This window comes from Thamnophis elegans, chromosome 3, assembly GCF_009769535.1.
Source record: "Thamnophis elegans isolate rThaEle1 chromosome 3, rThaEle1.pri, whole genome shotgun sequence".
NCBI classification, from domain to species: Eukaryota; Metazoa; Chordata; class Lepidosauria; order Squamata; family Colubridae; genus Thamnophis; species Thamnophis elegans.
In genome coordinates this window covers 18,914,328-18,934,420 of record NC_045543.1, presented here as the reverse complement: position 1 = coordinate 18,934,420, position 20,093 = coordinate 18,914,328, and the positions used below count along the sequence as shown (strand labels likewise).

The 20,093-nt window shown below is 34.4% G+C and overlaps 1 protein-coding gene across 2 annotated transcripts in view; it reads left to right on the top strand.

Annotated features, from left to right (window-relative positions):
• GPCPD1 (glycerophosphocholine phosphodiesterase 1) overlaps positions 1-15,190 on the top strand; it is a 56,024-nt gene extending 40,834 nt beyond the window's left edge. For both annotated transcript variants that reach the window (XM_032213510.1, XM_032213511.1), the window contains exons 12-20: positions 852-944; positions 1,773-1,850; positions 2,391-2,430; positions 3,626-3,687; positions 4,959-5,024; positions 6,517-6,653; positions 7,506-7,641; positions 7,864-8,024; positions 13,603-15,190. In XM_032213510.1, coding sequence (XP_032069401.1) covers positions 852-944; positions 1,773-1,850; positions 2,391-2,430; positions 3,626-3,687; positions 4,959-5,024; positions 6,517-6,653; positions 7,506-7,641; positions 7,864-8,024; positions 13,603-13,792 — 963 coding nt within the window. In that variant the 3' untranslated portion in view covers positions 13,793-15,190. The remainder of the gene's footprint in view (positions 1-851; positions 945-1,772; positions 1,851-2,390; positions 2,431-3,625; positions 3,688-4,958; positions 5,025-6,516; positions 6,654-7,505; positions 7,642-7,863; positions 8,025-13,602) is intronic.
• Positions 15,191-20,093: the final 4,903 nt, after the last annotated feature.

Below are 20,093 nucleotides of genomic sequence, written 5' to 3'. Positions count from 1 at the left end.
TCACAAACCTGGCAGTAGACGCAGCTTCAGAGGATACCTTGAAAGAGGTCATCTAGTCCAACCCCCTGCTCCAGCAGGACATTGTTAAAGTAAGTTTCTGTCTTTTGACACATACCCGTCAGATGACTACATAGTCATGCTCATTCAGTCACATGAGACACCCACCAAACCACGCCCACAGAACTGGTAGGATTTTTTTTTAGATTTCACCACTGATTCATGCTCATGTATTCTAAGAGATCTCCCCACTCATTCTAAATTGAAGACCGCTCTGAATTTGGGAAGAAAGCTCTGTGGATCCAATTCAAAGTCAAGGAATTATTTTAGAATTCTTGCCCAAATTATGTACCTAATGCCTAAAGGAATGTTAATGCATAGTAATGGGATAAGGGATAATTTATGAATTCTATGAAGGGGGATAATACTGAACATTGCTTGAATTTTTTGTCCTTGCAGCCTGAAGGTACCTAAAATGTTCCCCCCACAGAACCTCATTAAGCTATTTTTGTATTGTAAATCTCAATAGTAAACATGGAGGAAATTTTTAATTTCATGACGTATTAAATGACTGTTATGTGATTTAGTTAATTAAATGCTTATAAATGAAAATAAAATAAAATTTATTTTTGTGTGCTGGGCCTTCCAGCTTCTAGGAGTGTGACTCCTGGCATTTCTCTCAAAGCATACATTGAGCCATCAGATTCCATTGGAGAAAGATGACATGAAAATAATGTAACAGGCTTGGAATGAATGGGGGAGAAATATTTTATGTGCATGTTTTTTGCTTCTCAGATTCTAAATACTACATTGTTTATCTCCCCATCCTTCCCCCCCCCTTACTTTTCACTTAGGGAGCAGCCTTTGTGGAATTTGATGTTCACCTTTCTCGAGATCAAATCCCAATTATATATCATGATCTTACTTGCTGCATTGCAATGAAAAAGGTATGTTCATTGTACACGATTTAGTTAATGTTTTGAGCGTCCATTGCATGGTTTTAATTTAAGAAACTAACATTGTTGATAGCAATACAATTCGATTAATGGTTTCTGTTTTAGAATATTGTATTTTACCTATTTATTTCTTTCTCTTGATACTCAAGATTAAATAGTGGGGTTTAAAACAGCTATTTATCTGAATGAATCACAGGGATATTTATTAGAGTAACATGTCTCAAATGGGAAATTTGGAAAAAATTGTGGTTTTCTAGAAAGTACTGTCTTTCAGTGGAGTATTTGGTTTTTGCTTTGGTTTTTTTATGCTATCTTCTATACTAAACACCTAGAAATCCCTAATAAGGGAATATTTAATATCCTCAATGTTATGTTACTTATTAGGTTCAGTTTTTTCTTTGCTTTTTAATTAATATATCTATTATAGATTATTTAATACAAATTTGTATAAATAATTATTACAAAAATACTTACATTGACTCTACAACACACATCCTGCGTATGATCATCTGGGAGTAAATCCTATTAAATTTATGTATTAGGTTTTTTTTTAATCTTGCCTATATTACTTTGTACGTAACTCAAAGCAATGAATGTACCTCATTCCTCCTCTTATTTTTCCCATAGCAATCCCTGTAAAGTGGGCTGGGCTGAGAGAGTGTCTTGCCCAAAGTTGTGAGTGTGTGTGTGCTAGAATTCACATTTTCCTGGTTTCTAACCTTAACTATCAGATCTACTTCTTAGCAGCTAGCCTTAGAAGAATTTCTAACATTCAGTGATTTTATAACCTACCTGTATTTTTTCATTCTTTCTGTAAAGAAAATGGAAGCTGATCCATTGGAATTATTTGAGATTGCAGTTAAAGAGCTTACATTTCCCCAGCTGAAGTTGTTAAAGGTACGGTATTGTATTGGCTGATTCATTAAGCATTTCTCAAAAAATACACCAAGTAACAGTGTTATTTATCTGGGCTGCCTATGATTAGGGCAACCATTTGTGGGCAGTTCCATTCAGTGGGAGATACGAAATTGGCTCAGTGGTCTCTCCCTTGTGAGGTACTCCAAATGTTCTCTTACACTTTGTATTTCATATCTTCATGAAGCTGCTGGTAGAAGTTATCTGATTATTGGGGTGTAAAATTATTAATATACTGCTTGTATTCATTTTAATATTGTCATCTTAGGCCTTAGAAATAGAAATTTTATAAATACATTCCTAACATTGACATTTGTAAGACTATAAATGTCAACACATTCATGAATCTGTGCTCTGCAAAAATTCAAATAGCAACAAGGTTTTTATTATTGGGTAGGCAGTTTATGTCTTTATTTTTAGGACAAAACTTTACAGATACTGCTTAAAAATAAATATGTTTGAAAGGTTTTGTGACTTTTGATAAACAAAGGTTTCTAAAATATTTATTCTTTCAATTTGTAGTTGACACATGTGACTGCATTGAAATCTCAAAACAGTCAAGGTATGTAGAAATCTAAACTCTTGGTCATGCTTGCACAAAGCATATTTATGAATTTATTAATGACCTTGCTGGTTAACTTAAATCATTTGCAGTGTGTTTAGGTGGGAATAGATTTCATAATATAGCACTGTTAATATGCAATATATATTTGCTATTTATGAGAACTCTCCCCAGTTTTTAGTGATTTACTATCCTATTTTTAAATAAAGCAATAAGCCACAAAAATTAGAAAAACAAACAATAGATCTTTAATCAAATTAGTAATATCTCTTTGGAATTGGTTTCCTGATTAAGCTGAGCAATATACCAGATACATTTTGATAATTTTGTAGTGAGGTATTAAAGAAGGCCAATTACTGCATAGATGTTTTTTGGTCCAGTGGTTCTCAATCTTTCGGGCATCAGAGACTGGTTCTGTGGAGAGAGCCTTTTCCATGGACCAGAGAGGGTGTGGCTTCATGTTCTGCCTGCATCCCGTGGATGGGGTTTCACTTGTTTGCATAGCCCAATTTCTGACATGCTACGGACTGGTGCCGATCCACGGACCGGGAATTGGGGACCTCTGTTTTAGTCAAACTCCCTCCTATTTTACGAGGCATCTAAGATGGATTTTATGACAGATGCTTATTGATTTATGAAATGTTTTTATCATTCAGAAAAGTCAAGGAAGAAGATTAATGGGAAACAATTTAGATGTGCTGTTATCATTAAATTAGCCACTACATATTGCATTTATCTTACTACAGCTCTGCCTTGGAGCAAGATCATTGACATTTCTAGAGATCAGGCAATAAATTGCTGGCCTTTATAAATGGATGGGTAGTCTGTCCCAACCGAAGCTCCCTGAGACCTTGGCTCTGAAAATGCCTGTCAGAATGTTAATGGTGTGATTTACATGTTTAAAAAGAGTGATATAAAATTAAGGATGAGAGTACACAATCTCCTAGTTTCACCCTTAATCCTTAAATCCAAAAAATGGCCCTTAGTTTTTCAGTTGTGTCCCTTCCAGGGACATCATGGTCTTATTGAAAAGCTTCTGATCATTATCAGGTTAGGCATGTGAATTGTTACCTCCAAGGTGAAAAAGATTGGACATCTCTACTTCAGACTATGCATCATTGGTAATTGCATTAACTGTTTAATTGGGTGCCCTTTATTTAAAAAATTTCTTTCATTTTATATTTCTTCTCTACAGAGTCATTTAAAGATGAAGAAAATACACCTGCTGAGATGCAACCATTCCCTTCTTTACAATCAGTAAGCTACCATTTAGTCTGTACATTTTAGTATAAGCTCTGAAATAGAATACTGGAGGTATTAAAACCTAAGAGAATAATCCCATGATTAAAAAAATTATAAAATAATATTTGGCTCTATTACAGATAGCGAGCAAGATGATGTAAATAATTTTAATTGTTGTTGTTGCTTTGTAAGTATTTTTAAATCTGTTGCATAATCAGAGCTGAACTTTTATGCTTCTAATGCTTGTGGCTAAAGACAGATTATAGACAATGATTCCAGTGTGTCTGTCTCATGGAGCTTTGTTAGCATTTATTTTCTTAATTTGATATTATACATGTAATATGAGTATACTCAAGGCAAGAATAGCCAAAATACATATATCAAATTTAATTTTAAAAATTACATATAATCAATGAAAATAAATCAAGGCTAGGTAGCAGATAAATATCAGATAAACATTAAGGTGGCTATTGCAAAATACTAATCTTCGAAACCAATGGACATTCTTTCAGATAATGTCAAATAGGTGTCCTAGATCAAGAATTCAATAAATGGAACATAGGTGTAAAAACCTCCAGTGTACTAAACTGATAAAAAGCAGATTCAAGAAATTGATTGTTTAAATTAGATCAGTTAACTGCATGCACATTTTTTAAAAATGTCTATAAGTAGAAAATCTTTATGTTTTTAAGAAAGCTGATTAAGTTAATGAAAAGCTAGGAAGTTAATATAGCAAACAGTGCATTCATTGATGAAGTGAACATAATAAAGTTTATATATTTTTAAGAATCAAATTTTGCAATGTAGCATTAAACTTAAAAGCACAGACTTTAGAGGATTCAGTTTAGATAAGGGTTAAAATTTCCTTGCGTTGGTTGCACCTATTTTATGTGATGGTAGATTTTCTGTGTGGTATTCATTACAATGTAATAGAATATTTGCGAATCTAATTGATTCTCTAGCTGCCATTTGTAGTTATTTGGAAGTCATCAAAAACAACTCTTATAAGTTCTAAAAGGAACTCCAAGATACAGTATTTTAAATTTAAAAAATCACTTTGAAATACAGGCAAGTTAATACAGTTTTACTGATCAATTATGTAATGCCAAATTTACAAATTGTGTATGCAAAATGATAATTTACATGAATATATGTAAATTACATAGCATTTACAGTTTTTGTCCATAACAGCCAAAATCCATGGAATGCAGGTCTGTAAATCAATGTTTTATACTTGGCCTGATCAGTGGTGCTTATATTGCTGGAATTCCTTTTTTTAAAACTAGGTACTAGAATTGATTCCTGAAGAAGTTGGATTTAATATAGAAATCAAATGGATCTGCCAGCAAAGGGTAAGAATCAATGTTTTAATATACAATGTTTATATAAACCTTAAGTTTTATCTACTTCCTTTAAGCCAATAGGTATATTATAAAACAATGGTGTTGGAAGGGATTAAGACATTTGCAGTAGTAGTCTGTTACTACAATATATAGGACCATGAACTACCACAATATTGATGCATACATATATTATACTGGAGCTCTTGGTGTGAGGAAGGTTTTTTTTATGATGAAAGACTATGACGAGTAAAACATGGAGATATGTAATCTGTATGTGATTGAGGTAAAAATTTAGAATTGTTATTTAATTCCATACTATACAATGTTATAGAGAGAGAGAGCAAAATTTCCCAAATGACTCATCTGCTTATTTGACATGAAATGGTAAAATAACAATTCTATTCTGTACAGTGAAGTTATATATATATATATATATATATATACACTTTATTTACGGTCACAGACCAAAACACGAGTGCTACAAAAGAGACATAAGAGAGTTGATCATAGCATCATAGAAATCAGTCACCAAAAGCTTAACTAAGAGAAGTTACAGCATTCTCCTCTAATGGTTACAGCTCTTAAGAAAAATTTGGAAACCTGGGAGGTGATGTATGAGGAGCCATTTCCAAGGCAATGTACAAACAAATTACAGCCATTAGGTCTAGAAGGGACGATTTCAAGAAGAGACAGTAACTTAGATCTGTCTGCGTCATACATGGGGCAAAATAGAAGGACGTGCTCCACAGTTTTAACCTTGGCTCTGTCACAAAGGCATAGCCGCTCGTTAATCGGGAGCCTCTTAAAACGACCATCCAAAAGTGCTGATGGCAAGACATTAAAGTGAGCTAGGGAAAAAGCTCTTCTATACTTGGGAATGGTTAAAGTATAAAAATAGGAAGCCATCCTCAATCCATAATTATTAAGTTGGTTGAGAGTCGGGGGGGGGGGGAGCAAGTTTTGTTGGCTCTGGCTCGTAGATATTTTAATCAGTCCACAAGTCATTGGACTACCCTAAATTGGGCGTCCTATTCTGTACAGTGAATCCTCCATGTATAAGACCATTTGGTGGCAAGATGTGTCTTTTAAGGCCAAATATTTGTTAAACTGATTGAAATTCACTTCATATTGCCCTTATTTATGTTTTTATATCATTTGCATTAGTATACATGACATTTTCATCAACAAATGCTGTAAATTGCAAGTGATATTAATGTTTTGTCATTGCCAAAAATCTCATAAATAACATCAATTGTCTGAACAAACTGAAAAAAACTGACCTCTGATATTTTAGGAGTGATGTCTGAATGCAAATTTAGTCTCTTGTTGCTGAAGTCCATTAATTGTAGTTCCATTAAATTGAGGGAAATTTGCTCTACTGATAACTTCAGTGATTTGGAGCCAAGTTATATGTCAAGACATATTGTCTAATCATGATCTAAATCAGTATCTTTCCATTAAACTTCAATAACCCTACCGCTGTGGCTTTTATTTTTTGTAGGATGGTGTGTGGGATGGCAACCTTTCAACTTATTTTGACATGAATGTCTATCTAGATATAATTTTGAAGACTGTTCTGCTCAAAGCTGGAAGAAGGAGGGTTATATTCTCTTCATTTGATGCAGATATATGCACAATGTGAGTTTAATGAAAATATTTTAAGGGCCATTTCAATGAAGTAGTTTTATCTTAGAAATGCTTTATATCAATAGAATTTAAAATACCATATAACTAGAAAGTTCACATTCTCCCTTCCTCCCAAATGCTAATAAAAACAGACATGTGCCAACAATCCTCATGTTACTATGCTTGAAATCTCTAAGCCAGGGAATAACGGTATCTATGGCAGCATTGAGTATCCCAAATTAGTAGCCAGCCTGCCCAAAGATAATGGGGAATGTACTCCAGCAATTGTTCATGGGCCACAAAATCCCCAGTTCCTATTATTAAAAAATATGAAATATTTTGAATCCCTCTTCTGAAGTAAAAAGTATTACTAAAATCCGGCAAAGTTATACATGTAGGAAATATTACCTAAATATTTGTAAAGAAAGAAATCTATATTTGTAAGAGCCCAAATAAAAAGGTTACAATAGACTAGTGGTATTTTACATGGAATATTTCAATTCAAAGGAAACTCCTGGCAAAGGTAACATTTCCTATATATATAACTTTGCTGGATTTTGGCAATACATTTTATTTTAGAAGAGGGATTCAGAATATTTCATATTCTCTAGGAATAGCAACTGAAGATTTTATGGCCCTTCAACAATTGCTAAGGTACATTCCCCATTATCTTTGTGCAGGCTGGCTTTACTAAGGTATAACTTCACTCTAATTTTCTTACACCTTTTAGGATACTCCATAGCCATTTCTATGCGCATAAGTGATATTGATTGTTTTAAATTTTCTAAATTAAGAAAGACTATAGTTGTGTTATTAGAACCATGCAGAAGATAATAAATTTTTTATCTTATTTTAATTTTCTAGGGTCAGACATAAGCAAAATAAGTATCCCATATTGTTTCTAACTCAAGGGAAATGTGATACTTACCCAGAACTCATGGATCTCAGATGCCGTACAACAGCAATTGCTACAAGTTTTGCACTCTTTGAAAATTTGCTGGTAAGTCATAAAACAATAAGATTGTGTGTTTTTGTGTGTGTGTGTGTGTGTGTGTGTGTGCGTGCGTGCACGCGCGCTGCAAACTAAATATTAGAAGGAGACTGTAATGACTGCACAGTGTCTTTATAAACATCACGTGTAACATTTCTGATGCATTCAAATTGATCTAGGCATTGTAATACCCCAGGTACATGTATTTAATGCTACATGTTTCTTTTCTAGGGTATTAACGCACATACTGAAGAGTTGCTTAAAGCTCCATCATATATTGACCAAGCCCTATCTAAAGGCTTAGTTGTCTTTTGCTGGGGAGACGAAGCAAATGAGCCAGAGAACAGGAAGAAGCTGAGGGAATATGGAGTTCATGGTCTGGTGTATGATAGGTATTACAATATCCTAACTATCACATGTAACTTATAGTGAACTTCGCATTTTTGAGTTGGGCCCTATTATGACTGAACAGACTATAAACAGAAAAAAAATTATTTCAGTATTTCTGTTCTTATTTAAGAATTAAGTTGACCAACTGCATTTCTAAGGCCAGGTGATTGCTATTGAAACTTAGGTGATCAAAATTACCCTCCATGCTTATATCTACTATGGCTGTTTATCCAGGCCTTCAGTGTGGGAGTCACCTCACTTCATTGTACTTGCCATCTTATACCTTTTATTTTTTAATGATTTTATTATAATTTCTTTCTTTTATCATGGTGAACTGCCCAGAGTTATTGAGAGTCTGGCAGCATGCAAGTTTATTAAATTATCGTTATTATTGTTGAGTGTTGGGCAGCACGCACATTTAATGAGACATTATTATCATCATGTGTTGCAGCGATGTCCTCTGCACTTTCAGTTTTGAAACCAAATGCTCTTAATATAAAGTCACTAATAGGAATGATGAACATACTTAATGCAAAATACTGTATGCAATTTTAACTGTATGCAAATGAGCAACCAGCTTTGCCATGGTGTGAGTGGCATATTGTAACAATTATACTTGCTTCAGGGATGCCTGTGTAAAAGGAGGAAGGAAGAACGGATAAATATACATGCACTTCTCATCACCAAACGTTGTGCGGCAGATAGTCTGCATTTTATCTGCATCAGGCCGGTAATTAAATGAAACATTTGCCTAGGCCAAATTTATAGTTCTTTTCAATGTTGCATCAAATGATTTAGAAAGCAGCAGATCTAAAACATTTATTTCCAAATGTCCATTTACATAGGACTAACCCCTAGCAACCATGACTAATCTAGAAAAAAAAGCTAAGCAGTATTAAAGCTGATTTGTACTTGGACGGGGGATTACCATGAAGTCCCAAAGCAATAGATTATACTGGGAAGTCAAGCAAATATTGCTGAATGAATTATTTCTGCATTTTGGTCAGTAAATTATATGGATGTGTTCATGTAGTCATGAGTCAAGCTCTGCACAAGGGATTCTTTATATTTGCATATCTACATAGGAATCTAAATCCAGATCAGGTCATAGAATTTACTAGAATGTAAATCTATACCTTTGGGTAAGTATTATGTCCTGATTTCCTTTCCAGTACATCCTGTAACATGCAAAGCACTGCATGCATGAATCATTCCATGCATTGAACAGTTCATTTCAGGTGATCCATTTCTGTACTGAAATGTATGTTTGATCCAGATACAAAAACCTGTGTTCTGAGCCAAAGAGTTTTGAGTGGATTAAAGAAAGTGAGAAAAGGGTAAGGATATCGGTGTCTAAGGGAAGGGAAGTTGAGAAGATGGGTATGGGCTACTTGAATAACCACCACTGTCCATGAGTTTTTCCTTAATTTGGCAAAAAGAAAGATAAGGCACTAAGACAATTGGTGGGTGGACCAATATGCAGCCTGTGAAAAAGAAGGGGGGAACAAAGTGTACCAGCTTTACCCTGCTTGCACTTCAGAACAACCAGAATGGCTTAGGTGTTGATTCTGCAAAACGTCAACCCACTCAGAACTGTTTGGTAAGTTTCCATTTCATGCACATCCTTAAATTCTTGGAGGAGGCTGCACTGAAATTCATTGATAATAAATTAACAGTTACTTGGCTTTATTATGTTGAAGTATTTGAAGAAGTAGAACAGCTGTCTCTGATTGCAACAAATTTCAAATAAAGTTTTTCATTTGCTGACCTAATCCAAAATTTAAACTTTTATCATGCTAATGTAATGTTGTAAATAGCTACTCTGTGGGCATGTCTACACTCCTTGCGAGGAACAATACTGGCATTTGGCAAAAGATGGAGGTGTACTAAACTTAACAATGTTATGGATGTAGTCAGTTTCAGAGAAAATATCCCACTTGGCCTCACAGATTCTGGGAAATCTGGTTATGTCCAAAAAATCTAGTTGGCCTTCAGTTTTCTAGTTTCTATTTTTTGAGCAGGATTTTATGTTGTTTACTTTATTGTCATTGCACTTCATAAAACAATTAAATGCCATCTTCAGTGTACATTATAACTGTAAAAATAAAACACAAACATGCATCCTTCACATTCTATACAATTGAATTGAAAACTCAATATTGCATTAGTATTGCACTATACAGTATAATTTAATATATTAAATTCAATATAGAATTCAATTTTCTCTATTTGAGATCAGGATAATACTTAAGATATTCATTACAATTCTTTTACTGTGCTGGTTTTATTTAAGGGTGTTTCTATTCCCTCAAGCAGAGTATAGAGATAAAACAATTGTATTTATCAGACTTCAGGTGCAGCTGTTGGTGTGTTGTTCTTTGAGCTAATTATTTGATCCTCATTTGGAAGGAACATACTTAGTTCTACGAAATAAACAGTGGTGCATTGTAGAATAGGCATAGGCATAGACAAGAAGACTGCAATGCCTTGCAAACATTTGAGGATAGTGGAGACAATGGGTCTTAGTTATCATCCTTAACTGGTCTAGAATGAATCAATCATTCTAGGGAATAATTCATCTATCAGCCAATCTGGATTCCACAATATCTGCATCCCTGTCCTTTCTCCTCCATATTTCTGTTCAGCTATTAAATACTCAAGACTTTAAATTTTAGCATACTTTACCTGTGAGGATAGAAAACTAACCATTAGTCTCATGGTTGACCAACCATTAAGTGCTTGTCCAAATGCATTGGTTAATTATCTCCTTAAAGACAGTTCACAACTGGAAAGCTATTTGGGAAACCTATTATGCCATAACATCCATCAACTGGGTCAACTCTAGGCATTTTGTAGGGAAGTTGGCATCTCAAAGTAGAGAATATTGTAAAGGACTTGATTGAATGAAACCAGGTTTTGATTGTTGACTTTAGTACTACAATTTTTAAAAATCCTCAATTGAATTTCATACTGCATTAGATAAAACTCAAATAGCCTTAAATAAGAGAGTCAGTTGGTATAGTGCCTAAGGCAGTAGCCTAGAATTGGGGACTGTGATTCTAATCCTATCTTAGGCACAAAACCATCTTGGTGACCTTGGGCCAGTCATTCTTTCTCAGCCCTAGGAAGGAAATAATGCCAAACCACTTCAAAAAATCTTGCCAGGAAAACTGTAGGGGATAGTCTGGAACAGTTGCCAAGAGTTGTTAACACTGACTCACACAAAAAGATAGAGTAAAATAGTGTTCAGATTTGGAAGACAAAATTAAACCACCTTGTTGAGCATCACTATCCAGCAATGATGTTCCTATCTATTGGTGTAAGATAAATTTGTAAACCACCGTGTTATTCAGTATTACTTTAGTATTCCAAATGTGGGTAATTCTGTTGAGAATACAATCCAGTCAATAATTAGCAAACTAATTTGGGTTTAGGATTGCCTCATAAGAATTCAGAAATAGAAATGTGGCACATTTTAGAAGACAGCAAGAAAAGAAATTTAGAGACATACAAATAGCACATGTTGAGCTATTAAACTAGTTTTTTTTTTTAAAAAAAAACTAATTCGGAACACACAAATCAATAATTTTATTTATTTATTTATACATGACTATTATTTTGGTGACAAAACTACAACTTGATCTTTCCAAGCACTAATCCAGCTTGTCTTGTTTTGTATACACAAGACTGAATTTTAATCTTATCTTCCTTTTCAATCAAAAATTCAACTAGAGTCAAAGAAAACAAATATTTTGGCTTTCCTTTTTATGATACCTTGGGTAGACTTATTGACACATTGATAGAGCACTAGCATAGGGCAACTTGTGCCTAACATATGGAATCCTTTCCTATCTTATTGGAAACAAGAATATATAGTGATCTTTCTGCTACTTTAATAAGCCCAGTGCCAACAAAATTTAAGTTATTGCTGGAAGGCTAGACTTCAAAGTTATGAATGAAGGAGCACATAGAAGAATCAATTATTGCCTATCTTCTTCAGATTAATGCTATTCTCCTTTATTGGCAATGCTATACCACATATAAAATGCCCAGTTGAATCAGGTATATACCTAGAGAGTGCATCTCCTTTCTTAAATGCTTTCTGAGGATAGAATGTTGCTGCTGTTATGATTGTTATTACATTCTTTGAAGAATCATGGCTCTCACAAATTTATGTTAGACTAGAATACACTTATGTAACTATTTGATAATAAAGTGATTTTTCTCAAGCTGTAAAGCAGGCAATTTAGCTTCAGCTTTTTTCATATTTTAAAAAAATCCATTGTGTCTTAACTAAGGGCAAAGTGAAAATCTTAAATAGAACAATCCTTTTGAAACTATCTTATAGTTGTAATATTTGTGAAATTAGAGCCCTGAGGACGATTCTTAGTTTTTTGAGAACAGGCAAAATATGTATACTTATAAACCATTGAAAAGAATCTGAGCAGGATGGGGAACATGCGGCCGTAGATACTGTTGGGCTCTCTTCCACTCTAACTGCCAATCATCAGAGATAATCCAGAGTCATTTGTAGAACAGATTTTCTACTCTACTTTAGAACATTAAAACTGTTGAGCATGCTAGCTTCAAGATCTGTAAAAAAGGCAAGCAACTAATTAGCCCTTGACACATGGATTCCTCTTCCTCTAGAGTTTTACAAGATCCTCAACTTCCACATGATATGCCAGGTTTGTATTTGCTTCCCAGAATGCTTTTCTAAAATAATTCTGGGATCCCTGTTTCATTTAATTCCTTTTGTATGGCATGCTTTTGATTTGAAAACAAGGTTTATACTATGCTTTCTTTAGCAAGCAAACTATAGAGTGAGGGGAACTTCTTTCCTGAAGGATTTGGGGTGACAATTCTGGAAGAGAAGTCACATCAGAAAAGAGTTTGGCTGGCTTATTATTTTTTGTGTGTGTTCTGATGGTTTTTTAAGGATATGAATGAGACAGGAACATAAACTACATCTGTTTCCACTTTTGAAATTACTCTAATCTCCCTAATTTCTGCCACACAGCATTGATATTTCTGGGGGTGAGGGTGGAGATTATTATGGAAATGAGCAAAATCAGATTTCCTTATCTATTTCAACCCATATTTGGTAACCAAACAAGAGATCTTGCCAAATTTTGGGCATTTTTTGCTTTGTTTTGGCAACCTAATCTCAGTTCTGGGCAACTATGGAGTGCCTACCCCTAAATATATATTTACAAATTAAATAACATGGCATGTGAATAATAAGTAGTGGAATTATGCTAAATTGATGCATGTAGTCTGAAATTTGGCTCAATTTATAACCCAGTAATGCCTAACAACCAATAACATTTCTGGCATCCATATTAGCATTGTTACCTCCAGATTTCTACTTAGTAACATATTAGACCTATTGGAAACGATCATTGATTGATATAGATGAACATGCTAGGATACAAACTGTACATATAACCCATTTTAAGTGATGATTATTCAATTTTCAATAATTTTTAAGTGTTGACATTAAACTTTTATGTGGCTTCCAATACAGCTTTGTTACACATTGATAGTAGATTTTAATTCTTTTCTTTGTATGTCTCTTAGGATTTATGACTGGATGCCTGAGCAGCCAAATGTATTCCAGACAGAGCAGCTTGAACGACTGAGGAAGGAGTTACCAGAGCTTAAAAGCTGTGTATGTCCCACTGTTAGCCACTTTAATTTTGGTCTGTGTAACTGCAATAGCAGTCTGATGAGAGCAAGAATGGCAGAAAGTGCAACCGATATCCAATAGACTCACAGAGAAAAAAAATGCTGTTTCACATGAAACACATTAATTTCGCTGAATATGGTAACAGACACTGCTCATTTTGCATCTAAATGAAGCAATAACTCATGGTCCACTGTAGACATTAAATGTTACTGTAGATTATTGAATCTTGCTAAAATGCCTGAATAATTCTAGTTCTATGGATCTCATACATTTTAAGCAGTTTAAGATAGAAACTATGGTATTGTAACATGCACCTAATTTCTGAAGAATCATAAATGCAATAGTTATCTATGTAGCTAGGATCCAAGCAGCCAAATATCATTATTTTAAGTGATTCAAACTCAGTCAAAGATAATGTACTGTATTGTATTTTTTTCAAGTGGAAAAAATACCTCAAGTGTATGCATTTACACTGATGCATGCAACTATACAAATGTGTGCCATGACATTGCAATCATTAGATTCTATCCCCTCATCCACCAATTTCCTTTGGGCTATTATTCTTTTTCTATTTATACCGCCAGACACAATGGTAAATAGTATGATCTCTTTAGCAACCTAAGGGTGAATAGCATCCCTTCACTGTTTTTGTATCTAAAGTTTACTGGTGATCTGAATGTTGTAAATCAATATAAACCAAATTGCTAGTGTTTTAATTCTGGGTTGAAAAAAATATCATTGTACTTAAATATTAAATGCACAATCCAAAAACCAGTGGGGTCTAAGTGTGATACTGCAGATGTATGCAGCAGTCTTTGCGCCCTTGTGGTGCTACATGGTGCAAGGGTAGAAAGGGCTGAGTAAAATGCTTGCATCTTTGCTGAAAAACCACACACCTCTATGTGGATATAGTAAAATGAAGATTTTATTATTTCTGTATTCCTAGCCCAATAAATGTGATAGTGTTGTTGTTGTTTTAAAACACAGTTTAATTGATTTTCAGACTGTAATAGGGTCATAGTCTTTAACCTCTAGCTAATGTACACTGTGTATAACTTGTTCAAAATTATGATGAGTATTTGTCACATATTTTTGCATGACTTTAAGCGCAGACCTCTACAAACTTTAGATAGTTGAAACTGAAGTTTCTTTACCTTTGTATTGAAGTGTTGAATACATAATAAACATTGAAATATAAATATATATATATATTTTATCTTGCAATGGCCAATCAACTTGTATGATATGAACCTTGTCACTGCTGTACAAAGCTAATTGATATTATAGTTCAAATAAATGCAAGTATGTATTACTAAGTATGAATTATTGCATAAATGGAAGTCTGTACACCCCAGTTGTTTGGATAAAATAGTTTGTTTTTCTAAAGTTTTGTATTGGTGTTTATCCTCAACAGACAACAGGGTCTTAAGGTCTGGGCACTATCCTACTTTAAAAATAAAAGCATGTTTTATAACTACATTCTGCCTGTCTTTTATTAATAGTTTGGAAATATTGTGAATTTATCTAGTATTTGCATTAAATCTTATTACTCAGTCAGAATTAATTTAATTATATCATACATTCTTTTGTAGGAACATATATTTGAATTTTATCTGCTTATGCCACCTGCTTTTTACACCCTATATTGCTATTATTCTAGATGATAGCTTCTCTAAGAGATTCTAGCTATTTGGCTCTGGTAATTTAAAAACGTGCTAAAGCAATTTGCCTTGTACTATACAATCCATAATAATGCTTGATGTTAATGAGAAATGTGAATATATATAAAGGGCTTCATCTTGTTTCAGTCTTTTCATTAATGCTGCATTACCTATTTGGACATGCGGGTATTCCTAATACAGAGATTCTCCCTATAATCCATCTTGATCAGTTTTAATTTACATTTGCTTTCCATAACAGTTCAACATTTTGTTAGTTATTTTATGAAATAGCATGTGTTCTGTGAGAATGGTTTAGATAATAGTATATAGCTTTTCTTGTCTTATAAAAAGTTTAAAAACTTGCCTCTAAAATGAAAGTTCAAATGATTCCCTAGCCCTCAAGCATACTGTCAAGTACAATTTGTGAAATGCAGATACGTTGGTCATTGTTTTTGAAAAACATTGTACAGAGTAGCTACAGAGTGCTACAGGAAGGAGAAAAAAATGAAATAGGGAGACACAACATCTAAATACATGTTAAAACAATCTGTGTTTCAAGAAAGATTTGTCGTGCTGCATGAAATGAAACCAAAGCCTGTAACTTGAAATCTCTACTTTATTTTTTAAAATGATTTGTTTTTATTGGCCTATGAGAATATAACTTCTCTAACTATTCTGATTGTTGTGTATGTATTTTCTTAGTAATGTTCAAGTAATGCTTAAACAGAAACAGGAGCATGCTCTAGACATTTTTGCCTTCATTAACATGATAAAAGACTATTAGGATATCACATGCTATTGTCTTATAGCAATCTGCTTTCATTTTATGCTTTTTAATGAAATAATATTCCATCTTATGTCTTGGCCTTCTGAAGGTGGAAAGTGAAGTACAGGATAATTTGCTCACATCTGTATAGGTCCTTAGCAGATCTCCCTTCCAAACCTTTCTAGTTCTTGGATATGTTCACAGCTTCTTTTTCATTTTAATGGGCTGCTGCAGTGGTGGAGAGCAGGCAGTAATCTTATCCAGAATTTTAATGCAAGGATTGTTTTTTTCCCCATTTCTTTTCTATTTTAGGTTTGAAAGCTCTTGGAATAGTATCTCCTTGTTCAACTGTACAAAAAAAAGTTTGGACTTTTTAACATTTTCCACTGTTGTAAATGAATAAGGTTCCTGTGATAACTTCAAAAATCTGCAGAGCACCTGCCCGTATTTAAAAAGATAAGACCTCTAAATTGTTTTACCTTAACTATTGATGGAAACAATCCAAACACATACTCATTTCGGAAATGAAGAGGTTTGTTATTCCCATTACACACATCTCCATGTTTAGTCCTCTTAAAACATTAGAATGTCAGCAAAAACAGTTTGTTCCCCAAGCGATACCTTTAGTAAAAAATTACATGGACTGGTTTGGAAGGCTGTTATAAGTCCTTCCAGATGACAACATAGGAAAATTATTTTGTCTTTTTTACTTCCATAAAGTTGCTCTTGAAGCAAAATTTCAGTCACCTTTTTTGAATTGCAAATGAAGGCCAATTCTGTTCATTTTGTGGTAGATTGCTCCTGGGGTACCAAATTTTACAATAAAAACAACCATGTGTGTCTTACCCATTCAACTGTTTTCTCCCTATTTTGTGTAAAATTAGAAATCTTAGAGGTACCCTTCTGACATTTCATTAAAAAGCATAAACCTTTGGGAGCTACAGTTCAAGTTTCCCTGCTTGCCATTGGCTTTGGAATCCAGCTTAATGGTGTCCTGAAAAGCCTAAGTGAGAAATTGTGAGGAAGGCTCTTGATTCAAGAATGGGCATAACTGGATCCTCCTGGCTTGTTAAAGCTATCTGAGAGATGTTATATGGTTAAGATCATCCTGTGGTACTATTGAAAAGGGCATGATTCTACTAGTCTTGAAGGATGTGATGGTATATTTCCTCCTTGGGAAGCCATTGCTTGAATTTAACAGCCCTGGACAATTTTCACCCAGTCTCCAACCTTCCTTTTCTAGGGAAGATTGTTAAGAACATGATATTCCTCTGCCAAGTTCTTCACACCAATCCCATCCAACTACATTTTTCATCTAATATTTATGCCAACATCTTATGAAACATTGAACTAACCAGCCACAATTTAAGTGTTAACCCTAAAAATAGGATTCATCACTCCATAATTTGGGTAAGCAATGATAAGTACTGTATGTTGTTGAACAAAGTTCCTGTAGCAATGAGGGGATTGAAAGGGAGAAAGAAATGAAAGGTTTGAGCACATGATATGCATTTGACAACCAAACAGCAGTTTTAAATTTGGGCCTCCTGGTTTCACCCAACTGAAGGATTTTCAGGGGTAGTGGTTTTTGGTAGGTTGGAGTTTGTTTGTTTTAAATTCTACTTTGTTTTGGTTAGTTGTGGGGAAAAAAACCCTGGTTGTCAAGAATAACAGGCTGCAGAACGTGTCCCTAAGCAAACTATTTTTAAACAATGGCATCAAAAGCATTCTAGCTATGGATTTCCCTTCCAGCATTCTAAGCAGTAAGATGATTTTTCCAAAACCAGATTCCAAAAGTACAATATTTTACTCTCCACAGCTTTGATTTAAGAAATTCCAACAATTCCAAGCTGGTGTGAATGGCCTGATTATGACTTCTTGCGTTAGAAAACTCTAAAATGTTAATATGAGGTTTTTAAAGTGGCTGAAACAGAACAGCAAAGCACGTTCATGCATACATTTTGAATTAGATGGAAAAATTGTGAGATTAGGAAGTATTAGTCATAATTGCTCAGCTGTACTATCTCAGCGTTATTGTGAAGATAAAATGGAAAGAACTGTGTGAAAATGAGATTAATAACAGCAAAAAGAGCAACATAATACAGGAAAAAAAAGAATGATTACTTGTTGTCTTGTTGTATTCGGATCTTTTCTCTTATAAGATTGAGATTGTCTTGGCAACGTTTCAACGAGGTCTCATTCGCCATCCATCTTCAGGCTGGATTTTGGGATATATATATATATACATTTTAAATAAAAGTTCTGTTGTTGAACATTTCAAATGAATTAAAATACATGCTTCTGGACAGAGGCCAAAAATAATGCTACAACCAAAAATATATTTAAAAATAATCCATAAAATAAAAGTAAATAATTGGATGCAGAACAGGCAACATAATGTATTGACATTATGTGTATGTAATCAATCAGCAGCTAATAAAAACAACCCAGAAGATCTCAATATTCTTGAAACTGATAATGCTTCCTCAAAGCTGGTGAATACAGTTTTCTTTTGAGATTTTTGATACTAAATCCTGGATAAGAAAAACCAAATAATCAGAAGCTTTCTGTACAGTCCTTAAACTTCTGGGCCAAACAAAGCAATACTGGTGTATAGTGGTTATTTGAGATTATCACTCTCTTCAAACAGCAGAATTACTTTTACTGTGTAGGAAGTTATCACCCAGCCCTCTCCCAGAAAAATGAAATATCCTAGGAAATATTGAAAAGGCAGAATATTTCTCTGGATGTGAAAAGAAAGAAACATATTTTAAAAGACAGAATAGCTGCCTGTAGCTTCCTGCCCATCCCCACTTTGTTAATGGGCCATTAAGAAGGCCACGCTAGTCCACTTTACATAATAAAGACTTCTCCACTTCAGCTCCAGGGGGATGGGATTAAAGCATGATAATATTGGCCCTTTACTCAACTGACCACATGGCATCTGAGAACTCAACTAAACCTGGATTCAAAACGCAGCCTAGAGAGTTGCCTCTGCATGGCCCTATGGGAGTCTGACAACCAACTAGAATACATTTCTTACACAGGAATAGGAAACAGAGAGGTGGGGACTGAACAGGTTATAAAAAGCCTAGCAAGTCCCTCCCTTAGCCCTTCTCTTCTTCTCCACCAACATTGAAGCATGTGATCACCTTTTCTGTTCAGGGCTCAAGCCATGTGGTCCTGTCCATTAAACCATCTTTCCAAGCAGCCTCCATGTCTCCAGTGTCTTTTTCCCCACTTGGAGCTGAACCCAGAAGGACACTTCTTCCATCAATTGGATGTTTTAAAATCATATACTATTACTACAGTACTTTTGGTTACCCTAGTGCCATTTGAGATTTTAAGCAGAAATGCAGACTGCAGTTTGAATCACCATGTTTCCTATCCTTTTAGTCACTTGCACAGCAAAGGCACACATATGTACTAGCATAATATTTAGTTACTTTTTAGTTACTTATTCTGAAGAAAGGAAAAAAGGGGGACGTGACTTAGAGCACTAAAATATTTTTTACACATTTTTTCTAAATTCTGTTGAATATTTGGAACTGACAAAAAGCTAGAGAGCTGAGTCCCCTTAAACTTGCATATGCTGTGTGCCATCCTCCCACTAAATAAATTATTACCCATGACAAGTATATTCACATCTAGTTTGGAGAAAGATTATCTGATTTAGAATTGAATCAAACTATTTGGAAATCAAAACTCCTTAAAAGGTGGAGCACCTGTGGTCCTAAACCCTTTTTGTTTCTCCAAGGCATTGCAATCCTGAAGTTCCTTAGATGCTGGGCTGATCTGAACTCTCACAACGTTTCTCTGAACGTACTCGCTCTCCCAACGGGGAGCTTACCTAACAGATCACACGATCACGGGGATGCTACAAAGGTTGTAAGTGTGAAAAATGATCGTAAGTCACTTCAGCCTCGTCGTAACTTTGAACGGTCACTAAATGAAC